The 24895-nt window shown below is 37.3% G+C and overlaps 1 protein-coding gene across 1 annotated transcript; it reads left to right on the top strand.

Moving 5' to 3' along the window:
- Nucleotides 1-14159: 14159 nt before the first annotated feature.
- LOC121035280 (olfactory receptor 145-like) lies at nt 14160-15092 on the top strand. Its single transcript, XM_040482815.1, has one exon. The coding sequence runs from the start codon at nt 14160-14162 to the stop codon at nt 15090-15092; it is 933 nt and encodes a 310-aa protein (XP_040338749.1).
- The last annotated feature ends 9803 nt before the right edge of the window (nt 15093-24895 follow it).

The following is a 24895-nucleotide window of genomic DNA, read 5'->3' as shown; positions in this document are numbered from 1 at the left end:
TTTTTTAGTTAATGCATTTATAAGTACTATGAAACTATTTGGACCTCTTTCAAAGAGAGGAATATGTCAGAGGAAACAAGTCAGGTGTTTTACATGCACAGCATAGGATTATCCTTTGTAGTTTTTTTATTCTGTGTGTTACATGAAATGTGATAAAAGAAGTTTTGAGAGACAGAATAATTCTATTGAAGTTGTTACAGCTGAGAGTCAAATAAGTAAGCCATAGGATTCATCTCTGCGTGTGTATTAGGAAGATTTTTTTTTCCTAATTTGTGTGCAAGTTTGGAGTTTCTGAGTTATAACATATAAAAATGGTCCTCTTAGTTAAATCACAAGGAAAATTTTCAGATTACATGCTAAATTTGTTTCATGTAAATTTTCTGTAAGTGCCTACTGTTGTTACTCAGGATTAGGTTTGGAATGAGCATGACTAGGGTGTGCTGTGGTTAAGAACTGATGAAAACCAGAAGTAAAAGGGGTTTTGAGTTCTATATCCCTTTAATTCCTGAACCCCAGCTTTGTTGAACCCACTCTTCTTTATAATGCCTCCCTACACACACACACACACACACACACACACACACACACTCACACATGCACTCAGTGTATTCAAACCTTATAGTTTATGAGATTTCTGCCTAACATCTATTGCATGGCATGTGACCCACTTTGAATCTTTGCAAGAACATTCAGGTACGTGGTTCCTGTTTCTGGCTCCAGTGAGGTAGGGCTGAGTAGGAAATACTACTGAATCCTGCAAAAGGAAATGATTATTGCTTCAATTATTCATTTAATTATGTAAAAGCAACAACAGCAAACACGTTTATACCTGCTAAGTGTCTGGCAATGTGTGCAATATGCAGTATGTCACAACTGTAAATAAGGTAGAAAGATAGATTTTTCTATAACAGCACAGTAGGGTTACATGCTACACATGGATAGAATCTAAAATCAGTCTTATATAGTCAAAAATATTATTGAAAATTGATTGTGGTGAATCCGTGTCTGTGTTGGGGACAGTCATGGTATTTTTCTGGAAGTCTGATGCAGTTGGTTTTTCTCTCTAGCATTGGGATATTTCTGTGTATATTCAGCTGAGCACCAGATGAAGTAGTAAATGAAACACCAGGGCTCTGTGGTAAAAAAAAAATGTATATTTGAACATTAAAATCACTTTCACTGTGGGGAAGTTTTACATTCTAAGACAGAGACTCCTATCTTCAGTGAGGGGGATGGCTGGTGGAATCCAGTGGGCTGCTTAAAGTCTCCCTATGACATAAAGTTGAATAGACACACCTTATTAATATAGAGAATGTGCAGGGTGTTATGATTGTTCTGGAAGTAGTGTTTCTGTTTTCTCCATGCTGTTACATCTGTGTGTCCATGTGCTCCTCAGGGAAGTGCTGGGAGGTCAGTAGGGAAGGGGATCCAGTTTCCATCTCATTGATGATGGAACTGATTCTCAGAGATTTCATGGCTTGTTCTGAATCACAATTTATAAATGGTAGAAGCTGAGTCGAGGACCTAGATGTTTTGATTCTAAATATATCAGCTTTTTTAAAATCATGTAAAATTTACCATTCTTTTAAAGCCATGAAAACATGAACAGTGGTTTTAGTTAACTAAAATGTTTCAGAACACAAATAACAGCCAAGTACTCAAAGGAGAAAATATCCAGAAAGTGTCTTTCAGATTTCATTGACAATACAGATTGGTTCACACAGAAGAAATCAACAGAGGCCAAATAACACTTACAAAGTAATCCAGACCAGTCCAGGGCAGAGACAATCTCTTCACCACACTTGAAGAATTTTCACTAGTGTCTGAGGGAAGAGGAAGATCAATGTACAAACCCATTGTATAGATTTGTAGAAAGTTATTTGTCATTATATTTAGGGTAATGGTAATGAGGGTATAGTTCTCATTCCATATTATATGATTTCATTTTCTTAACCTTTTCTAGTTTCTTCATATAGTCTTTTTATTTTTAAAGAAGTTCTTCAGGCATTGTTTTTAATAGCTCCGTGATGAAAAGAATTTGGGAATATAGATATGGAAATATTTAGGCATAGAGAAAATGAAGAAAAGACATAAGTAGGCAAATCACAGGAAAGCAAATTGGAAAGGTTTACAAATTTATGAATGAATGTTCAACCCCATTAATATTTAGTGGAATACAATTTAGAAGTGCTAGGAGAATAAATATAGTTTCATAAATTACCTGTGGGAATATGAATTGCAATAGTCTTTGAGAAATCCAATATATAAACATACATATTAAAATTAAAGACAATATTCTGGGAACTTAACTCATTGAAATGCAGTTACTGTCGTATAAAGATTTTTGCATAATAGTGATAACATTGATTTTATTGTAAAAAACTGGAAGATAGTGAATTTCCATCAGTATGGAGTGGGTGGATGAGTTTTGATAGATCTACAGCATACAACATTAAAGTGATTCCAATGAAATATTTTTTAATGTTTATTTTTGAGACAGAGAAAGACAGAGCATGAATGGGGGAGGGTCAAAGAGAGGGAGACACAGAATCTGAAGCAGGCTCCAGGCTCTGAGCTGTCAGCACAGAGCCCAACGCGTGGCTTGAACTCACAGACTGTGATCATGACCTGCGCCGAAGTCGGATGCCACCCAGGCACCCCTCAATGAAATATTTTCAAATGGCAAAAGCAATAGGTCAACAAAATATTTCTTTGTAAATACAGGACATAGCTCTTATGAATGCATTTGAATGTATGAGCAGGTAGAGAACAGTGGGAGGGAATGTGCTGAACAAATGTCAGTGATGAGTTCAGGAGAGCTGTACATGGAAGGGAGTGCTGAGAAAAAGAAAAGAGGAATCTTGGGAAATGGCACATTACAGTAGTATGTCAGGAATCTGTCTCCTCACCTGCACAAAAGTTTCACTTACAGAATTTGTCTGATTTGTCTTGGAACTCTGGAGTCTACAGAAGGCTTACAATAGCCAGGAAAGGCTTGGATGGTAAATTCCAGTTAAATTTGATCAATTTCAGCACTTAGTACAGTAGAAGCTGACATCCTTTACTTTTCAGCCTTGTGGCAGGCACCCATTCGTGTCTCCAGAATCAGCCTGCTTATAACTTAGGTGAGCCAGAGTAGCTAAATAAGACACTGTGCTCCAAATAATGGGGAATCATGCTCTGATTGATGATTGCTGCTTCAGATTTCTGAAGTGCAGATAAAAAAGTGAGCAGTATTTATTGTTGCACTGCCCCACTGTGACAAGCCCCTTCTCCTCTTGCTGAATTGACTTCCAGTACATTTAAAGGCCAGTGCTTTATTTTCCCTTTTTGTTTTTCTTTTTTCACCCTTTGGGAGCCAGGCATTAAAAACTAGGTCTTAAAAAAACCCTAGAACTTTCTTTCTTTTTTGTTAAATATAATTTATTGTCAAATTGACTAACATACAGTGTGTAAAGTGTGCTCTTGGTTTTTGGGGTAGATTCCCATAAAACCTAGGACTTTCAAAAGCAATTGTATACGCAAGAGAAATTAGAAAGTCACTGCACATGTACAGGGAGAAGTGCAAGGTCTGAAAATCCTGAAAAGCCCTTAACACCTCAGGCTGATCCTTGGAACAGATATACTCTACAGCAACTAAAACAAGCAAGCAAACAAACAAACAAACAAACAAACAAGTAAACCCTGGTGAAGGGAGAAGCTTTGATTTCTAGAGTTACCATATTATTAGATTCATATGTTCAGTTTTCAACAAGAAGTCACAAGATATACAATGAAACAGAAAGTATGGACCCTTCAAAGGACAAAATAAATCAGTAGAAACTGTCTCTGAACAAAATTTCATGGCAGATCTACTAGACAAAGACTTTAAAATAACTTTAAAGAGGCTGAAATATCTATAGGAAGATGTGTAGAGAGTCAATTAAACAATTTATAAACATAATGGAAATATCAATAAAGAAATAGAAAATCTAAAAATAAGTCAAAAAAGAAATTCTGAAGCTGAAAATTGCAATAACTGCAATGAAAAGTTAGGTAGAGACGTGTCTGACTCTTGATTTTGGCTTAGGTCATGATCTCATGGTTCATGGGATCAAGCCCTGCATTGGGCTCACACCTAGACACAACACAGCTAAAATCATACTCAATGGTGAAAAACTTAAGAGCTTTCACCCTAAGATGAAGAACAAGATAAGATTGGGAACAAGATAAAGATGCCCCTTCATACCACTTTTATTCAACATAGTACTGGAAGTCCTAGCAATGGCAATCAGACAAGAAAAAGGAATATAAAGGCATCCAAATTGATAAGGATGAAGCAAAACTTTCACTATTTGCAGATGACATGATACTCTATGTAGAAAACCCAAAAGACTCCACTGAGAAACTACTAGAACTGATAAATGAATTCAGTAAGGTTGCAGGATACAGAATCAATGTACAGAAATCTGTTGCATTTCTATACACTACTAGTGAAGCAACAGAAAGGGAAATTAAGAAAGCAATACCATTTACAATTATCAAAAATAATAAAGTATCTAGGAATCAACTTAACAAAGGAGGTGAAAGGCCTATAGTCTGAGAACTATAAAACATCAATGAAAGAAATTGAAGATAACACAAATAAATAGAAAGATATTCCATACTCATGGATTAGAAGAAAAATATTCTTAAAATGTCCATTCTACCAAAAAAAAAATCTACACATTTAATGCAATCATATCAAAATACCAACAGCATTTTTCACAGGACTAGGGCAAATAATCTTAAAATTTGCATGGAACCGCAAAAGAAAGACCCCAAACAGCTAAGACAATCTTGAAAAAGAAAAACAAATCTGGAGGGGTCACAATTCCAGATTTCAAATTATACTACAAAGTTATAGTAATCAAAACAGGATGGTACTGGTACAAAAATAGACATGTAGATCAATTGAAGAGGATCTAAAACTCAGAAACAAACCAATGATGGTATGGTCAATTAATCTTTTACAAAAAAGGCAAGAATATGCAATGAGAAAAAGATAGTCTTCAACAAATGGTGTTGGGAAAACACTCAAAAACCAAATAACCCAGTTAAAAAATGGTCAGAAAACATGAACAGACATTTCTCCAAAGAAGAAATACAGATGGCCAACAGACAGATGAAAAGATGCTCACCATCACTCATCATCAGGGAAATGCAAATCAAAATCACAATGAGATATCACCTCACACCTGTCAGAATAGCTAAAACTAAAAAAATAATAATAATAATAATAAAGAGCAAGTGTTGGCAAGGATGTGGAGAAAAGGAACCCTCTTGCTGTTGGTAGGAATGCAAACTAGTGCCGCCACTGTGAAAAACAACACGAAGGTTCCTCAAAAAGTTAAAAATAGAGCTATCAGGGGCGCCTGGGTGGCTCAGTCGGTTGAGCGTTGGACTTCAGCTCAGGTCACGATCTCGCGGTCCGTGAGTTCGAGCCCCGCGTCGGGCTCTGGGCTGATGGCTCAGAGCCTGGAGCCTGCTTCCCATTTTGTGTCTCCCTCTCTCTCTGCCCCTCCCCCATTCATGCTCTGTCTCTCTCTGTCTCAAAAATAAATAAACATTAAAAAAAATTTTTTTTTAAAGAAAAATAAATAGAGCTATCATATGATCCAGTAATTCCACTACTGGGTATTTACTCAAAAAATACAAAAACACTAATTTGAAAGATATATACATCCCTATGCTTATTGCAGCATCATTTAAAATAGCCAAATTATGTAAGCAGCCCAGTGTCTATCAGCAGATGAATGGTTAAAGAAGATGTGGTGTATATATATAATAGAATGTTACTCAGCCCTAAAAAAATGAAATCCTGCCATTTGTAGCAACATGGATGGAGAGAGTGATTATGATATTAAGCAAAATAAGTCAGTCAGAGAAAGACAAATGCCATATGGTTTCATTCAAATGTGGAATTTAAGAAACAAAGAAAGAAAGAGAGAGACAAATCAAGAAACAGACTCTTAACTATAGAGAACAAATTGATGGTTGCCAGAAGGGAGATGGGGTGGAGGATGGGTGAAGTAGGTGAAGGAGATTAAAGAGTACATTTATCATGATGAGCACTGAGTAACGTACAGACGTGTTGAATCGCTGTATTGTACACCTGAAACTAGTGTACCATTGTATGTTAACTATACTAGAATTAAAATTTTAAACTTAATAAAAAAGCTTTACAGAGACAAAGAAACCATACTTAATGGAAGATTCAATAGAGCAAGAAGATATAATGGTTATAAACATTTACAAACGTGATAACGGACCGTGAAAACATATGCAATACACACTGGCAGAACTGGCCTCTAAAATAGACAGTTTTAGTAATAGTTGAAGAGTTCAGTGTCTCATCCTCAATAATAGATAGCACAACCAGACATAAGATAAGGAAGGAAATGGAGGCCTTAAATAACATAATAAACCAAGTAAACTTATCAGACATATGTAAAACATAGACCCAACAACAGCAGAATACACATTCCTCAAATGCACACGGGATATTTTCCAGAATAGCCATAAGTTAAGCTACGAATTGAATCTCAGTATAAAAGAGAAATGTCATAGAAGGTGTCTCCTCTGACTACATGGAATAAAGTTAGAAATCAATAACATAAGGAAAACAGGAAAATGCACAAACTTGTGGAAATTAAACAACACTCCCTTAAAGAAACCAATGGATCAGAGAAGAAATCACATGGAATTTGAAATGTTTGTTTATTTAATTTAAATTTCAGTTAACATACTGTACAATATTGGTTTGAAGAGTAGAATTCAGTGATTCATCACTTACATACAACACCTAGTGCTCATCACAAGTGCCTTCCTTAATACTCATCACCCATCTAGCACATCCCCCTACCCACCTCCCTCCATCAACCTTCAGTTTGTTTTCTATCATTAAGAGTCTCTTGTGGTTTCTTTCCTTCTCTTCTCTTTAAATATGAGTGAAAACAAAGCCACAACATACCAAACTTATGGGATGCAACAAAAGCAGTGGTTAGGGGGACATTGGTAGCTATGCAAGCTTACGTTAAAAATCAAGAAAGATCTCAAATCAATGACCTAACTTTACAACTTAAGGAAGTAGCAAAACAAGAGAAAACTAAACACAAATCTAGCAGGAGAAAGGAAATAAAGATTAGAGCAGATATAAATAAAACAGAATAGAAAAGCAAAGGAGGTGAAAGGCCTATACTCTGAGAACTATAAAACATCAGTGAAACATCAATGAAAGAAATTGAAGATGACACAAATAAATAGAAAGATACTCCATACTCATGGATTAGAAGAAAAATATTCTTAAAATGTCTATTCTACAAAAAAAAAAAAATCTACACATTTAATGCAATCCTATCAAAATACCAACAGCATTTATCACAGAACTGGGGCAAATATCTTAAAATTTGCATGGAACCTCAAAAGACCCCAAAAAGTCAAGACAATCTTGAAAAAGAAAAACAAATCTGGAGGTATCACAAACAGAATAGAAAACTGACAAAACTGTAGCTAGTTAGACTAAGCAAAAAGATAGTAGAGTCAAATAAATCATATCAGAACAATATATTGTTGACAAGAACAAAATGATCATGAACAATATTTCCTGGCTCAATAAATAAAATGAATAAAATTAAATAAAAATAATAAAATGTTTACCTTATTTCTGCAGAGAAAAGATTTTCCACTCCTTCTCAGCTTTCTTCTCTCTATCACTTTCCCCTTGTACCATAATAGATACCTATAATTTGTTGTAGGGACTGAAATAAGGAGTTGCACTATACTTTTTCCACATTTCCTTTACATTTTATATCTATAAAGCATGTTAAATGCAGAATGGAACTACCACAGTTGCTTGCTTATAGAATATCCAATGGAACTATGTAAATAATTTATGATGAAAGGATGTTACAGGGCAAGTTTTTCAGAATGGACCAACTATATCCACTAACTTTATCACCCAGTTACACCTTACACTTTTAGTGTGGATCTGTGTTAAAATCCTCACCCACAATCAGGGAAATTCAGATACTGATTGGACGTTTGATAGTATAAGGCATCTTTATTTTAATTTAAGTGTAAAATAGTGTTATTATACTTTTAATAAATATTTATCTTTTGGAAATGCATACTAAAATATGATACCTGGGATTTTCTCCAAAATAGCTCAGTTGAGGCGGGGGTTCAATAATCATGGTAGAGATAAATAGGATTGACTATGAGTTGATGTTTTTTTCATTTATTAATGGGTTCAGGATAGTAAACTGTAATTTGCTCTCAACTCTCGTATATGTATGACATTTTTCATAGAATTTAAAATTTTTAAAAATGTCAAAGAAAAGATCAGAAATGATGATATAGATATTCTACCACTTCTATTGAAATAAAAAGCATTATAAGCGAGAACTATGAGCCATTATATGCCAACAAATTGAATAACATAGATGAAATGGAAAAATTCCTGAAAATTCAAAGCCTACCATGATGTAATCATGAAGAAACAGAAATTCTTAATAAACCTATAACTAGTAAGAATATTGAATCAGTAGATAAAAATCTCCCACTAAAGAAAAGTCCTGGACTTCATAGCTTTCCTGGTCAATTCTACCAAACATTTATGGAAGAACTACCACCAGTCCTTTTGAAGCTTTTTCAAAAATTGAAGAGAATGGCACATTTTCCAGCTCAGTCTTTGAGGCCACCATTACCCCAATGCCAAAAGGCAGATATACACACTACAGGAAAAGAAATCTATGGACCAATAACCTTAATGAACATTAATTTAAATATCCTCAACAAAATACTAGCAAATCAAATTCAGCAGCATGTTTAAAGGATTAGATACCATGACAAAGTAGGATTATTCCTGGAATGCGAAGGTGGTTCATCATATGAAAACTAATCAGAGTAATATACCACATTAATAAAATGAAAGAAATACACACACACACACACACACACACACGCACACACACACACACAATCATGCCAATTGATTCAGAAAAAGCATTGGACCAAATTCAGCATTCTTTCATGATAAAAATTTTCAAACAAACTAAGACTAGAAGGAAACTATCTCAACAGAACAAAGGCTGTATTTAAAAAACCCAGGGTACATTATACTCAATGGTGAAATCTGGGAGCTTTTCCTTGAAGTTCAGGGTCAAGGGAAGGGCACTTAACTCTCACAGTTTCGATGCAACACAGCACTGGAATTTCTAGGCAGGATATTAGGCAAGAAATAGAAATGAAAAGTATCCAAATTGAAAAGAAGTAAAATTATCTCTCTTCATGAATGTTAGGATCTTATATGTAAAACATTCTAAAGAGTCCATAAAAATAAATGAATGAATGAATGAATGAATGAATGAATAAATAAATAAATAAATAAATAAAACCACAAGTGAACTTAGGAAAGTAGCAGGATGCAAAGTTAGCATACAAAAATCAGTTGCCTTTATATATAATAGCAATGAATAATCCTTAAGTGCAATTAAGAAAACAGTTCCATTTAAAGCAGCATCAAATAGAATCAAATACTTAACCAAGGAGATATAGACTTGTAAAATGAAAACTAAAAAATATTGATGAAAGAAAATAGAGAAGACATAAATAAATGGAAACATACTCCACGTTCATGGATTGAAAAACTTAATATTGTTGTTTTGTTTTGTTTTGTTTTGTTTTGTTTTGTTTTGTGTTGAGACAGAGAACGAGCAGGGGAGGGGCAGAGAGAGAGGGAGACACAGAATCTGAAGCAGGCTCCAGGCTCCGAGCTGTCAGCCCAGAGCCCGACGCGGGGCTCGAACTCACAGGCTGTGAGATCATGACCTGAGCTGAAGTCAGACACTTAATCAACTGAGCCACCCAGGCGCCCCAAAAAACTTAATATTGTTAACATAAATACTACCCAGGCGCGCCTGAGTGGCTTAGTTGTTTGAGCATCTGACTCTTGATTTCAGGTCATGATCCCAGGATCATGGGATTGAGCCCCAAGTCAGGCTCCACACTGGAGCCTGCCTATGATTTTCTCTCTCTCTCCTTCTTCCCCTCACTTACACTCACTCACTTTCTATTAAAAAAATAAATAAATAAGCAGATATTAATACTACCCAAAGTGATTTACAGATTCAACACAAATTCCAATGCCCTTTTTTGCAGAAATAGAAAACCCCATCCAAAATTCATATGGAAAAACAAAGGGCCCTAATAGCCAAAACACTCTTGAAAAAGAGTAAAGCAGCAAGACTCACACTTCCTGATTGCAAAACTTACTACAAAGCTATAGTAACCAAGAGAGTGTGGGTTTGGCATAAAGATAAACAGAAAGACCAATGGAATAAATACAAAAACTCAGATACAAAATTTTGCATAAAAGGAAGATTTTCTTGGATATGACACCAAAAGCAAAGGCAACCAAAGCAAAGATAGATAAATGGGATTACATCAAATAAAAAGCTTCTGCAGAGCAAAGGAAGCAATCAGCAAAATGAAAAGACAACCTATGGAATGGGAGAAAATGTTTGTAAACCATGCATCTGATAAAAGTTATCCAAAATGTGTAAGGAACACCTAAAACTCAAAAGTAACAGCAACCACACAAAAAAGAGTCTGCTAAAAAACATGGGCAATGGACTCGAATACACATTTCTAAAAAGAAAACATACAAGTGGCCAAAAAGTATATTAAAAGATGCTCAACATCACTGATTGCCAGAGAAATGCAAATGAAAACCACAGTGAGATACCACCTCACATCTGTTTAAAGGTTAGTATCAAAAAGACAATAGATAAGCATTGGTAAGTTTGTGAAGAAAAGGGAATCTGTGTACAGTGTTGGTTAAGATATACAAAGTTTCCTTTATGCAAGATGAATAAGTTCTGGAGATCTAATGTGCACCAATATCACTATAGCTAATAATTTATTTCCTACTTTTAAATTTGCTAAGAGGGTAGATCTTAAATATTCTCACTGCAAAAAAAAAGATAACTATGTGAGGTGATAGATATTTCAATTAATTTGGGGGAATTATTTGACAATGTTTACACTTATAAACTCAAGTCAAATATCTTAATTTTTTTTATGTTTATTTATTTTTGAGAGAGAGAGACAAAGTGTGAGTGGGAGAGGGGCAGAAAGAGAAGGAGACACAGAATCTGAAGCAGGCTTCAGGCTGTCAGCACAGAGCCTGAGGCGGGGCTCAAACTCATGAGCTGTGAAATCATGACCTGAGCCAAAGTGGGACGCTTAAGTGACTGAGCCACCCAGGTGCCCCTCAAGCCATTATCTTAAATATTTAAAGTTATTGATTTTCAATTATACCCTGTAAAGATGGGGAAGAAAGAAAAAAAATAGCTTCGACTCAATTTCTTCTTTAGTTTTACTGAGGCTGAATCATGGCGGGGGGGGGGTACCTTTTGTTAATTTTTTTAAAGCAGGCCCCATGCCCACCGTGGAGTCCAAGGCAGGGCTTGAACTCACAACCCTGAGATCAAGACCCAAGCTGAAATCAAGAATCGGACAGTCAACCACCTGAGCCACCCAGGTGCCCCTGAATCACAGTTTTAAGACATCATTTTATGACAAAATTTCAGTTGCCCAAGATAATGGAGAACAATTGAAAGTTCTTGAACTAGGGAATGACAGATCTGTGCTTTCAGAGGTCATTCTAACAGCAGTGTGGATGGTTAAGTAAGAGGGCGTGTGTGGAAATGCTAGAAAATAGAAAAGCCACTACAGTTCAGTAGGAGAGTTAAGTTAAAACCTAACCACTGTCTCAATTATGGTGGTGGCTGAAGGAAAGGGATGGATGTCATTGTGGTGGCCGACTCTGTGGCTTAGCATTTGGGTTTTGTGGAAAATATTTTGAAGATTTGAGAACATCACTTTCAGAAAAATTTGAGTTCCTACTCTGTACACTGTACTGTACTTAACAAATAAGACAAAAATTATTCTTACAGAAGTTATAATTATTGAAGAACAGGAGAATTAAAGGGAAGAATGATGAGTGTTATGATGGAGGTTGTTTCAAAATTTATGAGAACCTACATAAGCTGACGTTAATGACTATCTACCGTGGGATAGTCAGTGTTCTAGCCATTTTACTTACATTTTTTCATCTAATAGTTAGAACAATTTAATGAAAGTGATGCCATTTTTTTTTTTACCATTTCTATTTTACAAAGAAAAACCAGAGGAAGAAAGAGATTAAGTAATTTGCCTGGGGTATGATTAGTAAGAGTGGAGGTAGGATTTATACACACGCTCTAACTCTGTAGCCCCTGTTTGTGTGTGTGTGATGAGAAGAAATAGATGACCTCAGTTATTGAAATGTCACAAAAGTCTCAGGAGGATGGTCAGGTACAAATTTCCAGTATGTATTTAAAAAAAAATAAACCTTAGAAGGGATACATGGCATTAAAATTATTTTAGACATATCCCAGGAAGAGACAGTTGACCTGAGATGCTCCATCTTGCAAATTTTCAGATAAAGAAATAAAGAATCTTAGAGGCAGAATGCCTGCAGAAAAATTTCCATTTAGGATATGGGAAGAAAGAGGGAAATGTATAATCGATTTCCCTTCAGAGATGAAGATGACAGAGAGATGGGAGTTCATTTTGGGCTTTGTCTTGGGAGATACACAATGCCATGAGTGATGAGAAACCTTGAGTTAATTTTGAGTCCCTGAAGAACTTAAGACAGATGCATGGTGGAGGGTGTAAATACAATTCTCTTATTTCCCTTTACGCATAGAATCTATTCCCAAGGGGAAATAACTGTGCAAGCTTCTATTCTGTTTATAACCACGTGCAGTGTATCATTAAACTCACATTCAATCATGTGTACCTTATCAAATGGCAAACGAGTTCATAATGAAGACTTTATTTTTCTCTGTTGTTTGAGAGAACTCAAAGTCATAATCAGAAATTATGATCTGTAGCTCGGAAAGGTTTCTAGGACGTATCTGAAGTTACACCTATGCAATATCCTCTTAGAATCAAAGGGCACAAAGCCTCAGAACCTGAAATTGCCTTTCCAGGACTGCTGGGGTAAACAAACAATAAGGAAGCACCAGGATATTCTTGCCTAAGAAGGGTGAGTGTTTGAATTCCATTTATATGAATGTCCCTCTTGTTGTAAGGTGGAAATCCAAAGATCTAACATATGCCACTTTCATTTTTACTTGTGCAATTCTGACATTCAAGTGAGGAAGAATCTGTACAAAGGGAGATCAGGAATGTTTAGAGACTTAATTAGTGCAGGGATACAATATCTCCATCAATAAGTTCCTTCTCCATGGATAGAACTCTCACTTTTCTGGATTTGTGGATTTTATTCTGTGACATGAGGCAGTAACTTAACCTGTCCTAGACTCTGGTCCCTTAGTTTTGGATTAGAAACCATGTTCTTGGACACCTGGGTGGCTTAGTCAGTTAAGCGTCAGACTTTGGCTCAGGTCATGATCTCACAATTTATGAGTTCAAGCCCCATGTTGGGCTCTGTGCTGACAGCTCAGAGCCTGGACTCTGCTTCAGATTCTGTGTCTCCCTCTTTCTCTGCCCCTCGCTTGCTGGTGCTGTTTCTCTCTTTCTCTCTCTCTCTCTCTCTCTCTCTCTCTCTCTCTCTCTCTCTCTCAAAAAATAAACAAGCATTAAAAATTAAAAAAAGAAAAAAGAAAGAAACGATGTTCTCGGCTCCCACCACATAAGGTCTAATATGGATTAGAGACCAGCAAATATCCTAAGATCTCTACCTCCATATTTATTTAATGGGAGTCTTAAGTGAATGAAGAAATGGGGAGATAAGAGAAGGACAATTATGTCCTGGTCCATCCTTTTTCTCCCTTCTCCCTTGGTTTTTCCAGCAGTTGTGTTTGCATATGGCAGCACTGGACTTCCCTCTTTAGGCTAAATTGCGATACTCTTTGCTATATTTAGCTTACAAACCTCTAATAAAGGAGAAGTTAGTGTTTCTCAGTATCATGATAGAGGTAAAGACAGATTTTATTGGTCTAGATTTGGTTAGTCTCAGATAGTCCCAGCCTATATTCTCTCTTTTAGGATGCAATATTGTGGGAAGTGGTGGGTTTTCATCTAATGTAACCCTGTTTTTCTGTGCTCACAGATCCCCTTGGAGAAGAATGGCTCCTACGAATGCCTCTTTTGTGACTGAATTTATGCTGGTAGGGCTAACAGACCTACCAGATCTCCAGCTCCCCCTGTTCTGCCTGTTTCTAGTCATTTACGTGGTCACTGCATTGGGAAATTTGGGCTTGATAACTCTAATTGGGCTGAATTCACACCTACATACCCCCATGTACTTTTTCCTCTCCAATTTGTCCTTCATAGACCTCTGTTATGCTTCTGTGTTTACACCCAAAATGCTATTTAACTTCACATCAAAGAAGAATATCATCTCCTATAGGGGGTGCATGACCCAATTCTACTTTTTTTGTTTCTTTATCATTTCTGAATGCTATGTGCTGACATCAATGGCCTATGATCGCTATGTGGCCATCTGTAACCCACTTTTGTATAATGTTGTCATGTCCCCTAAAGTGTGTTCCAGCCTTATGCTTGGTTCATATTTGATGGCATTTTCGGGTGCTGTGGCTCACACAGGAAGCATGCTGAGACTGACCTTCTGTGATGCCAACACCATCAACCATTATTTGTGTGACATCCTCCCGGTGCTCCAGCTCTCCTGCACAAGCACCTACGTGAATGAGCTGGTGGTTTTCATCGTGGTGGGCATCAACATCATTGTGCCCAGTGTCACCATCTTTGTCTCTTATGGTTGCATCCTTTCTAGCATACTCCACATCGGTTCCACTGAGGGCAGGTCCAAAGCGTTCAGCACCTGCAGTTCCCACATAATTGCTGTTTCCTTGTTCTTTGGATCAGGTGCATTTACATATCTCAAACCGTCGTCTGCTCTGTCTATGCATAAGGGGAAAATCTCTTCTGTCTTTTATACCAGTGTGGTTCCCATGATGAACCCTTTAATCTACACCTTGAGAAACAAAGATGTTAAAACTGCTCTGAGAAAAACCTTCAGTAGGAGAAGGTTTTGATCAGAATCAGTGTCCCTGTGCAGGTAGTAATAGGACTGGTATATTCTGTTTCTTTTATCACAGTAGTTTAGGCAGAGCCTTCATATCCTATATCTTTGTTACCATGATGAAGGAAATCGGAGTCTTCTCAATTTGTTTCCAATTTTTAAATAGTATAATTTCCTTCTCACCAGTTTTGCAATTTCTACTCTTTTACACCATTTTAACTATTTAACATTAATGAATAAGCTTATCTCTGTTTTTCCATTGTCATTATGGAGTTTGCTTTTTTTTCTCCTGGAAAAAGATAAAAGGTTCTGCAAAAGATCAGGTAAAGTAACACTATGGTGATCTTGGATTCTTACCTGCGACTTATAATGTACTGGTGGAATCAGGAATCAGATAATCCATACTCTACTGGTTACATCTTCCATTGGCCTTTAATGTGCCTCCTTGAAATGCCAGTGTTTCACAGATATAGCAGGTTCCATGAAGTCCATAAAATATAATCCACTTGCCAGCTGTAAACTGGCATAAGCTCCCTCTGGCAGAGATTTCATGTTTATCTTGGTAAATATGAAACTGAGACATATTTATATCATGAACATATATTTATTGCATAGACATGATACTGAAGCTGAGAAAATTTAATGAGTTAAATCATACAGCTTATGAAAGAAACACCTAGATAAACTGTAACCTCCTGATTTCAGTCTACTGCTGTTTCAAATATACTTGTCTACTTCATTTCATTATTTTTATTTCAGTAATCGTGGAATATGAGAAAACGTTTTTATTTTTGAAGTTGACAGTGCTTTGTTGGCTTATACATGAATATCTCTCAGGGTAGTGGTTGTTTTAGGAAAATAGTTTAATAGTTCTTTTTCTTGTGAAAGAGACGTCCTGTTATGCCAGGATAGTTGAGAGATGATTGGCTCAAACATGGAGCTTTTCCTGTAAATTAAGTTAAAAAAAGATTTTAGAATGTTTGCAAGTACTAGTAATTCACAGAATAGGGCACAGAAGAGAAAGGAACCCGGCCACAAATCATTAGGTCAAGACATAAAAAAACGCATGTACAATAAACAAAAAATCTCTCTGTAGAAAAAAGGACAATGAGGTTTAAAACCACATTTCAATTTGAATTTGTATCCTGCTCTTTAGAGTACTGTAATGATCCCGCACCGTGCATACAGCTTTGATAAAACTTATAATGCATGATGATCATGCATTAATAGTGTTTGGGGGCAGGTAGGCCCAAATTGGTGGCCACATTTATGAGGAGCCAGGAACACAGAGATCAGAAATTTCAGGAGATTAAATAGTATGTGGTATTCAAAGCTCAAGTGAGGTTGAAGGAGTTTAGAAAGCAAATTATGGGGAAAAGACAGCTGTTTCTAGGACTCTTCCTTTCTGGAAGCTCTAGGAATGTTATGGAGACCTCAGGATTTCTCTGGATAGGATAAAAGTGAAAGTCACTTGATATTTAAACAGGAGAACTCACAGAGCTACAGGACTTGGGAACAGCGAAATCACTCCTGTTTTTGTTGGTTTTCCATATGCTACTCCCATATGGAGTTTAAGATACAAAACCCTGAAACTGCAGCTGGGAAAACAATGACAACCTGAAAGAAACACGCGGTGAGTAAAGCAACTTGTGATAATTTCTTTTCTGGAATAGGATGTTGGCTTATTTTTCTTTTGAGACAACACAAAAAGATGACTACTTTAAAAACTTTTAATCCTAGATTTCACCTCCGAATCCAATAGTACGCCATATATTAACTAACTAGAATTTGAACAGAATCTTGATACAAACAAAAACCTCTTAATCAAGTGATAATTTAAACATTTCTAAGGTAACTTTAATAATATTACTTTTATACCATTTTTCTAATATTCGCTCAAGATTTAGATATTGTGATGTCCATCAACTGATGAATGGATAAAGAAGATGTGTGTGTGCGTGCGTGTGTGTGCGCGCGCGCATGTGTGTATACAATGGAATACTACTTGGCAATGAAAAATAATGAAATCTTACCATTTGCAACAATGTGGATGGAACTAGAGGGTAATATGGTAAGCGAAACAAGTCAGTCAAAGACAGGTATCATATGATATCACTCATTTGTGGAATTTGAGAAACAAAACAGATAAAATAGGGAAAGGGAGGAAAAATAACATAAAAACAGAGAGGGAGGCACACCATTAGAGACTCTTAAGTACAGAGAACAAACTGAAGGTTGCTGGAGGGGTGGTGAGTGGGGCAATGGGTTAAATGAGTGATGGGCATGAAGAAGCACACTTTTCAGGATGAGCACTGGGTGTCATATATAAGAGATGAATCCCTGGGCTCTACTCCTGAAGCCAAGACTTCACTGTATGTTAACTAACTTGAATTTACATTAAAAAAATAAAGATTTAGGTATTGTGAAATTTAGCATAACTGGTTTGTTAGCTTGTCTTTTTTTTAGATATTTGACATCGCAAAAACCTTGACTGTGGTTCACTTATTTATTTTAAAAATTAATTTTTTTCTGGAAGCCAGTTTATTACAAAGAAAAATTAATTGATCTTTAACTAAAGTATAGTTAGCATAAATATTACACTAGTTTCACACATACAACATAGTGATCTGACATTTATATACTGTACAAAATGCTCACCATGATAAATGTAGTTATCATCTCTCACCAGATAGCCACTGACTTATGATTTTACATGACCTCTCACACCACATGCCCTGACCTCCATATCAACATGCTTGATTTGCACTTACCAAGTAGTATTTATAGAAAATGGTTGGTTTTCAGTGTTTTTTTTTTTTTAATTTTTGCTTTTCTTTTACTTATTGTCTATTTTGATGAAATTGTATTCCTTATTGAAAAAAGTGTGTCAGTATGTAAATAATGTCTGTGCTATTCAGGAATCCCTGTAGACATTGCAAAGGTGTGTTCATATCGTTTTGTATCTTATCACTATTTGAGGTAGCCAGAAGTATGTGTTAAACCTGGTCACTAATATTTCATTTGAGAAGCCTTAAAATACAAGTGAAATCTGCTTCAGTTGCAGACAAAGACTTCCAGAAATGATAATTTTTTACTGCTGAAAAGATAAGCTTTCTTTTGAACTAGGCCCCATTTTTTTCAGGTTGTTTGGGGAAAAGTTTATTAAAATTGTTATAAAAGCTATTAAGACATTTATAAAGGTAAGATTGACAAAGCTTTAGTAAAAGCAACTCAGCTGACAACTTTCTGGTTAGTAATTTAAGAACTGGGTATGGAATTTCCTTTTTTTCAAAAGGAGAACCAAGTTAGGTGTGTTACATGCACAACATAGAGTTACCTCTTAGGGTTTTTGCTTTTTCGTGTTATGTGAATGGCCATAAAAGAAGTTAGGAGAGAAAGTATGAGTCTCGTATCAAATTGTCACAGCTAGGAGTCAAGCAGGTAAAGCATGGGATTTGTCTGGACCTGTGTACTAGGACAGAGCCATCTCTAAATCAGTATGAAAGCTTGAGCTTTCTGGGCAATAACAGAAAATGATCCTCCTAGTTCAGGACCAGAAGCGACGTTGATTACATTTGCCTTTGTTTAATCTAAACTCTCCGTACGTGAGCTGGTATTGTTGCTCAGGACCAGGTCTGGAATGAGCATGATCAGGGTAAGCTGTGGTTAAGGTGTCATGCAAACCAGAAGTACAAGGGGTTCTGAGTTCCATGTCCTTTGAATTGCTGAACACCCACATTTATTGAATCTAGTTTTCCACTCCTCTTTACAGTGCACCCTAAGCACACCCCCTTCCCTACACACACAAAATCTTGGAGTCATATTTTATGAGATCACTGCCTAACACTGATTGTATGATATGCAAACTACTTTCGGGTAGATGGTTCCTGGTTCCAGCTACTGCGAAGGATGAGCAAAAAGTACCTGCTGAATCTAGTAAAACTAAATGGTTATTGCTTTAATCACTTTCTTGTTCATGGAAATACACACACACACACTTGCGTGCACACACACACACACAACATCTTGTACCTCTAAGTACCTAGCAATATATGGCATTGGGCTATATGTCACATACATAAATAAGGCATGGTAAAAGAAAGATATAAATGTATATTATCATAATGCGACAGAGTAGATGGATTCTAAAATCAGTCTTAAAATTACTTCATAAAATTGATTTTGGGGGCGCCTGGGTGGCTCAGTTCGTTGAGCATCTGACTTCGGCTCAGGTCATGATCTCGCAGTTCATGATTTTGAGCCCCATGTCAGGCTCTGTGCTGACAGTTCAGAGCTTGGAGCCTGCTTCAGATGCTGTGTCTTTCTCTCTCTGTCCCTCCCTCGCTTGCACTCTGTCTCTCTCTCTCTCTCTCTCTCTCTGAAAAATAAATGAATGTTAAATAAATAAATAAATAAATAAATAAATAAATAAATAAATAGATTTTGTTGAATCGATGTCCATGTTGGGGGACGAACCTGGTATTTTCCCTGAGTCCGGCAGAGTTGGTTTTGCTCTCGTGCATTGGGACATTTCAGTTTATTATCAGCATTTCCGTTTATTATCAGCTGAACAGCAGTTGGTTGATATGTGGGGTTTTGTTATGCAAAATCTGTACCTTTAAACATTAATCTCATACACAGAAATTTTACATGCTGAGACAGAGACATTCATCTTTCTCAGTGACTAGTGGCTGGTGGAATCATAGGGGCTCTGAAATCCTCTCTCTGTTGTAAAGTTAAATTAACCCACTTCAAATATTCATAGAGATATGCAGGGTGTTACGATTGCTTTTAACGTGTTTTAGTTTTTTCTGCACTGTCACATCTGTCAGTTTAAGTATTCAGAAGGGAAGTAATGTGAGATAAAGAAGAGAGGGAATCTTAGTTTTCATTTCACAGATTAAGAAACTGATGCTCAGACTTGTTCATGATTTGTCTCAAATTACAACTTTTCTTTTCTTTTTTTTTTTTTTGAGAGAGAGAGCAAAGGTGCAAATGAGCAAGGGGCAGAGAGAGAGAATCCGATGAGGGGCAGAGAAAGAGAGAAAGAGAGAGAAGCGGGCTCACCCAAAGTAGGGCTTGTGTTCACCTGAAGTGGGGCTCGAGCTCACCCAATGTGGAACTTGAACTCACGAACCCATGAGATCATGACCTAAGCCGAAGTCTGGTGCTTAACAACTGAGCCACCCCGGGCACCCTCAAATTACAACTTTCAAGTGGTAGAGCTGTGATGAGGAATGGTGTTTTGATTCTAAGTATATCAAGGTACTATTATCATTATTATTATTATTAATATACTGTACTTTTAAATATCAGTGAAACATGAAAATGGTTTTAGTGACTAAAAAGGCTCAGAACACAAATAAAAACAAAATCCTAAGCTAAGAAAAAATGTCGAAAAATATCTTTGACATTTCATATTTGAAAGTTCTATCGCTTAATTTAGAATGTGTGTATATGTTCTTATTTTATACTGGCCTACATGATAAATGGAAACACCTAAGGGTAGGCTATAATAATCATTTCCATGTTTTCTTTCTGCTGTCTGGATGTGGAATGCATGAGGCCCCACTTAAGTGACGAAGCTGGGAACAAATGCTCCCGCATGATTGTAGCGGTATCATGATGGAGAATGGGAGACTGTAGGGGCGCACAAGGGCTCTGGAAGGCAGGAATCGTCTATTTATAGATCTTCATGGTCATTATAAGCTGTTCATTTTATGATGGTTGAAGTGTATATTTTGTAGACTTTGATATATGTATTTATGTTAACTTTAACAATAAATTAAGGCTGAAAACTTTGATTATGCCTCTACTGAAATTAAAATTTAAACTAATCAGGACTCAGAATAAAGTCATAGGTGGAGGAAACAGCCTTCTAAGCACAGCACAGCTGGCACAGAAGAAACCAGCAGAAGTAATGTATGGAGGACGCTAAACCAGTCCAGGGAAGAGAGAATCCTTTTACTACACCCAATGAGGAATTTCCAGCAGTGTCTGTGGGAGGAGCAAAGTCAACATAGAACCCCATCGTATAGGTTTGTAGTAGGTTATATGTCATTAGGTTAATGTATAGAGGATATAGTTCTCATAACATTATATAATTTAATTTTCTTCACCCTTTCTACATTCTTGATAAAGTCTTTTCTTAAAGAACTTTTTTAAAATATTAAAAAAAATTAATGTTTATTTTTGAGAAAGAGAGAGACAGAGTGTGAACCGGGGAGGGACAAAGAGAGAGGGAGACATAGAATCTGAAGCAGGCTTGAGGCTCAGAGCTGTCAGCACAGAGCCTGACACAGGGTTCAAACTCAAGAACTGCAAGATCATGACTTGAGCCAAAGTCGAACGCTTAACCGACTGAGCCACCCAGGTGCCCCTTTTTAAAAAATTTTTAATGTTTATTTATTTTTGACAGAGAGAGAGAGAGACAGAGCATGAGCAGGGAGAGGCATAGAGAGAGAGAGAGATAGGGAGACACAAAATCCAAAGCAGACTGCAGGCTCTTAGCTGCCAGCACAGAGCTTGACATGAGGCTCGAACTCATGGAGTGCAAGATCAGGACCTGAGCCGATGTCGGACACTCAACCAACTGAGCCACCCAGGCACCCCCTTCTTTTTTTTTTTAATTTTTTTAACGTTTATTTAGTTTTGAGAGACAGAACACAAATGGGGGAGGGGCAGAGAGAGAGAGAGGGAGACACAGAATCTGAAGCAGGCTCCAGGCTCTGAGCTGTCAGCACAGAGCCCAATGCGGGGCTTGAACTCACGAACTGTAAGATCATGACCTGAGCTGTGAGGTCATGAAGTCGGATGCCTAACAGGCTGAGCCAACCCAGGTACCTCTTCTTAAAGAACTTCTTCAAGCATTATGTTCGACAACTATGTGAATATAATGATTTGGGAACATAGAAAAATTGATATATTTAGGCATAGAGAAAAGACTGCTTCAATCACCAGAGGTATTATAAAGCATAACCAGTGAATCAGAACCGGATATCACCATCATAATTCAAGTTTAGAGGTGATCCAGTAGTCAGTAAGTTTGTGTTGAGTCCCAGAATATTGGGTTAGAGCATTTTATATCTCACCTGCCTGGCTAAGCATTGTTCCTGGAAGTTGGTATAGATCTGACTATGCAGGTGGAAGTCAGATTAGCTCCGTTAAGTAAAATGGAGAGTGGATAAGTAGTTAACCCATGGTATTTGTATATATATACTCATAATGCAATTTTTATGGGACTTATTTTTCTATAAATAGGTCATAGTATCGGGAAATTGCTATGATGGGAACTTTTCAGCCTTTTTTTTCTCCAAATGTGCTTTCTGATCCTGTCTCACTGTCCTGCTGAGGTTTCTAAAATGTACATATTGGTCCACATGGTAGCATCCAATAAGTGCCTCATGCTTCCTTCACTATGTTTCATTCTTTTTTCATTTCACCCTCTCATGGAATAATTTCCAGTGGCCTTTTATCCAATTCCATGATTCCTTCTTTTGTTTGGTCTGGTTTGCTCTGGAGCCCCTCCAGTGAATTTTTCAGTGCTGTTATTGTATTCTTCAGCTCCATGATTTCTGTTTAATACTTTTTTTCTGTCTCTTGTTCAGATTTCCTCTTGGTTTGTGTTTTGTTCTCTGACTACAGTGAGCATCTTGATGACAGTTATTTTCAATTCTCTGTCAGGTATATCACATATTTTCATTCCATTAGAGTCAGTTTGTGGAGATTGCTCTTATTCCTTTTTGGAAAGTGTTTCAACTTGTCTTCATTTTCATTGACTCTCTGCACTGGTGTCTGCACGTTAGACAAACACCCATTTGGCCTAATACTCATGGACTGGCCTTGAACTGGAGAGGGCACCACCAATAAGCCTGGTCAGAGACTCTGGAGACCTCTCAAAGTTTGTGCAGTCCAATCCTCCTTCTTTGTTCTTAGTGACCTCCCCTCCCCACCAACAAAGGCATCCATAGTGTGCCAGGTCCCATCTGTGCTCTGAAACATGCAAGACTGAAGCTAGTTCCTCAGGCATCTCACAGATAAATTGTGTTATTGAACACCTTATGCCCATTTTCCCTCACCAGAAAGAAGCTGTAAGAAAGGGCTTTTCAATTGCTTGGTCTGTGCTGAGCCAGGGGGAGGAGCTATGGTGACTTCCAGGGCAAACCACTGTCTTTACTCTCTCTCACCCCAGGCAGCTGAAGTGTGCTGTGTCCTGTATTCCCTCTGCTTTCTGACAGAGACTCTCTAGAAGCCAGTCTTCAGGACACAGCTAATAAAAGCTGGGGCATTGGACACGTGGTGCATTTCTTTCCCTCCCCTCGGAGAAGCCAGGAACTTGGGGGTTTTGTCCCAATTTGAAGGTGCTGTGCAAGGATAAGTATAGGACAAGAGGATATCTTGACCTTCCCTACCAGTTTCAGTGTGACCAGTTTCATGTTTTAACTGGGAGCAGATCTGCCTTAACTAGTATCTGGATTTCCCACAAAAGCAATCTGTACATGAAATGTTTTCAAATCAGTGTATTCATGGAAGGTATGAGGTCTAGGGCTTCCTCTTCTGCCATCTTGTTTAATGGGAAATGGGAATTTATTTTTTGCCCCTCTTTGGGAGATGTCCATTCCCTACAGTGGGGGGAAAACTTGGGTAAAACTTTGAGTCCCTACAGTATTGGAGACACGTTATGGTCCTTTGTGTAAATACAATCCCCTCAATACCCTATTACACCTAGAAACTATTCCCTGTGGGAAAGACTGAGTAAGTGTCTGCCCTGTTTATAACTGGGTACATTATATCCTTACACTTGCGTTAAGTCTTCTGTGAATTTTAAGTGGCAAAAATGATAATAAGAAAGGCTGTTTATTTTTGTCTGCTGCTTGAGAGGACTCAAAATCAGAAATTCTATTCCGTAGTTCAGAAAGATTTCCAGAGCACATCAGAAATTAAGAGTGGTCTCCATCCTCATAGAACCAAAGGGAGCGAAGTCTCAGAGACTAAAGCTTCCCCTTCAGAACCACAGGGGTAATAATGGTAGGGAAGAACCAAGGTTTTCTTGCCTAGAGAAGGTGAGTTTCTGAATTCCATTTATATTAATGTCCTCCTTTTGTGATGGAAGTCCAGGGATCTAAGATATGCCACTTTCATTCCAGATTTTGCAGTCCTCAGACTCAAGTGAAATTGACAGAAGAACCTGTTGGAGGGGGGATGGTGGTGCAGGGAAGGTTCAGAGACATTATTGGGTTCAAAGGATGCAATGTATTGGTCAGTTCCATGGATGGAGCTCTCGCTCTTCCAAAGTTACGGTTTTTACTTTGTGGCATGGAGCAGGAACTTAAACTCTCCTAGTCCTGATCTTTTATTTGGATTGGAAACAATGTTTTTCATTCTCACCACACCAAGTCTAATCCCCATTAGAGGCCAGCACCAGGTTGGTGGGTTGCTGCCTCCAATTTTACTGATTAGGGGAGGGGTCATGTGGTCAAAGAAATGAAATCAGAGGAGGCAATTCTCTCCTAGTCCAATCTTCTCCCTTAACCTTTGCTTTATGCAGCAGTCATGTTGACATATGGAAACATTGGCCTTCATGCTGTCAGCTCAGTTTTGATGCTCTGTGCTTATGCAGTTTATAAAGACTCTAATGATAGAATGCCCATGTCACTAGATTCATGATAATGGTAAAGCAGATCTGTGGGTCCAGATAGGCTAGTCTCAGATATTCTTTGTACATACCCAATTCTCATGAGAGGCTATATGGTGAGAAAAACTGAATTTTTCTGTGTAACATTTTCCTCCTGTGTCCACAGATTCACTTAGAGTAAA

The sequence above is a fragment of the Herpailurus yagouaroundi genome, unplaced genomic scaffold (genome assembly GCF_014898765.1).
Source record: "Herpailurus yagouaroundi ecotype Mexico unplaced genomic scaffold, PumYag 161, whole genome shotgun sequence".
NCBI classification, from domain to species: domain Eukaryota; kingdom Metazoa; phylum Chordata; class Mammalia; order Carnivora; family Felidae; genus Herpailurus; species Herpailurus yagouaroundi.
This window is presented reverse-complemented; position numbering and strand designations above follow the sequence as displayed.

Excerpts from the sequence above, each read along its gene's own strand:
- LOC121035280 (XM_040482815.1), top strand. The coding sequence starts at position 14,160 with ATGGCTCCTACGAATGCCTCTTTTGTGACTGAATTTATGCTGGTAGGG.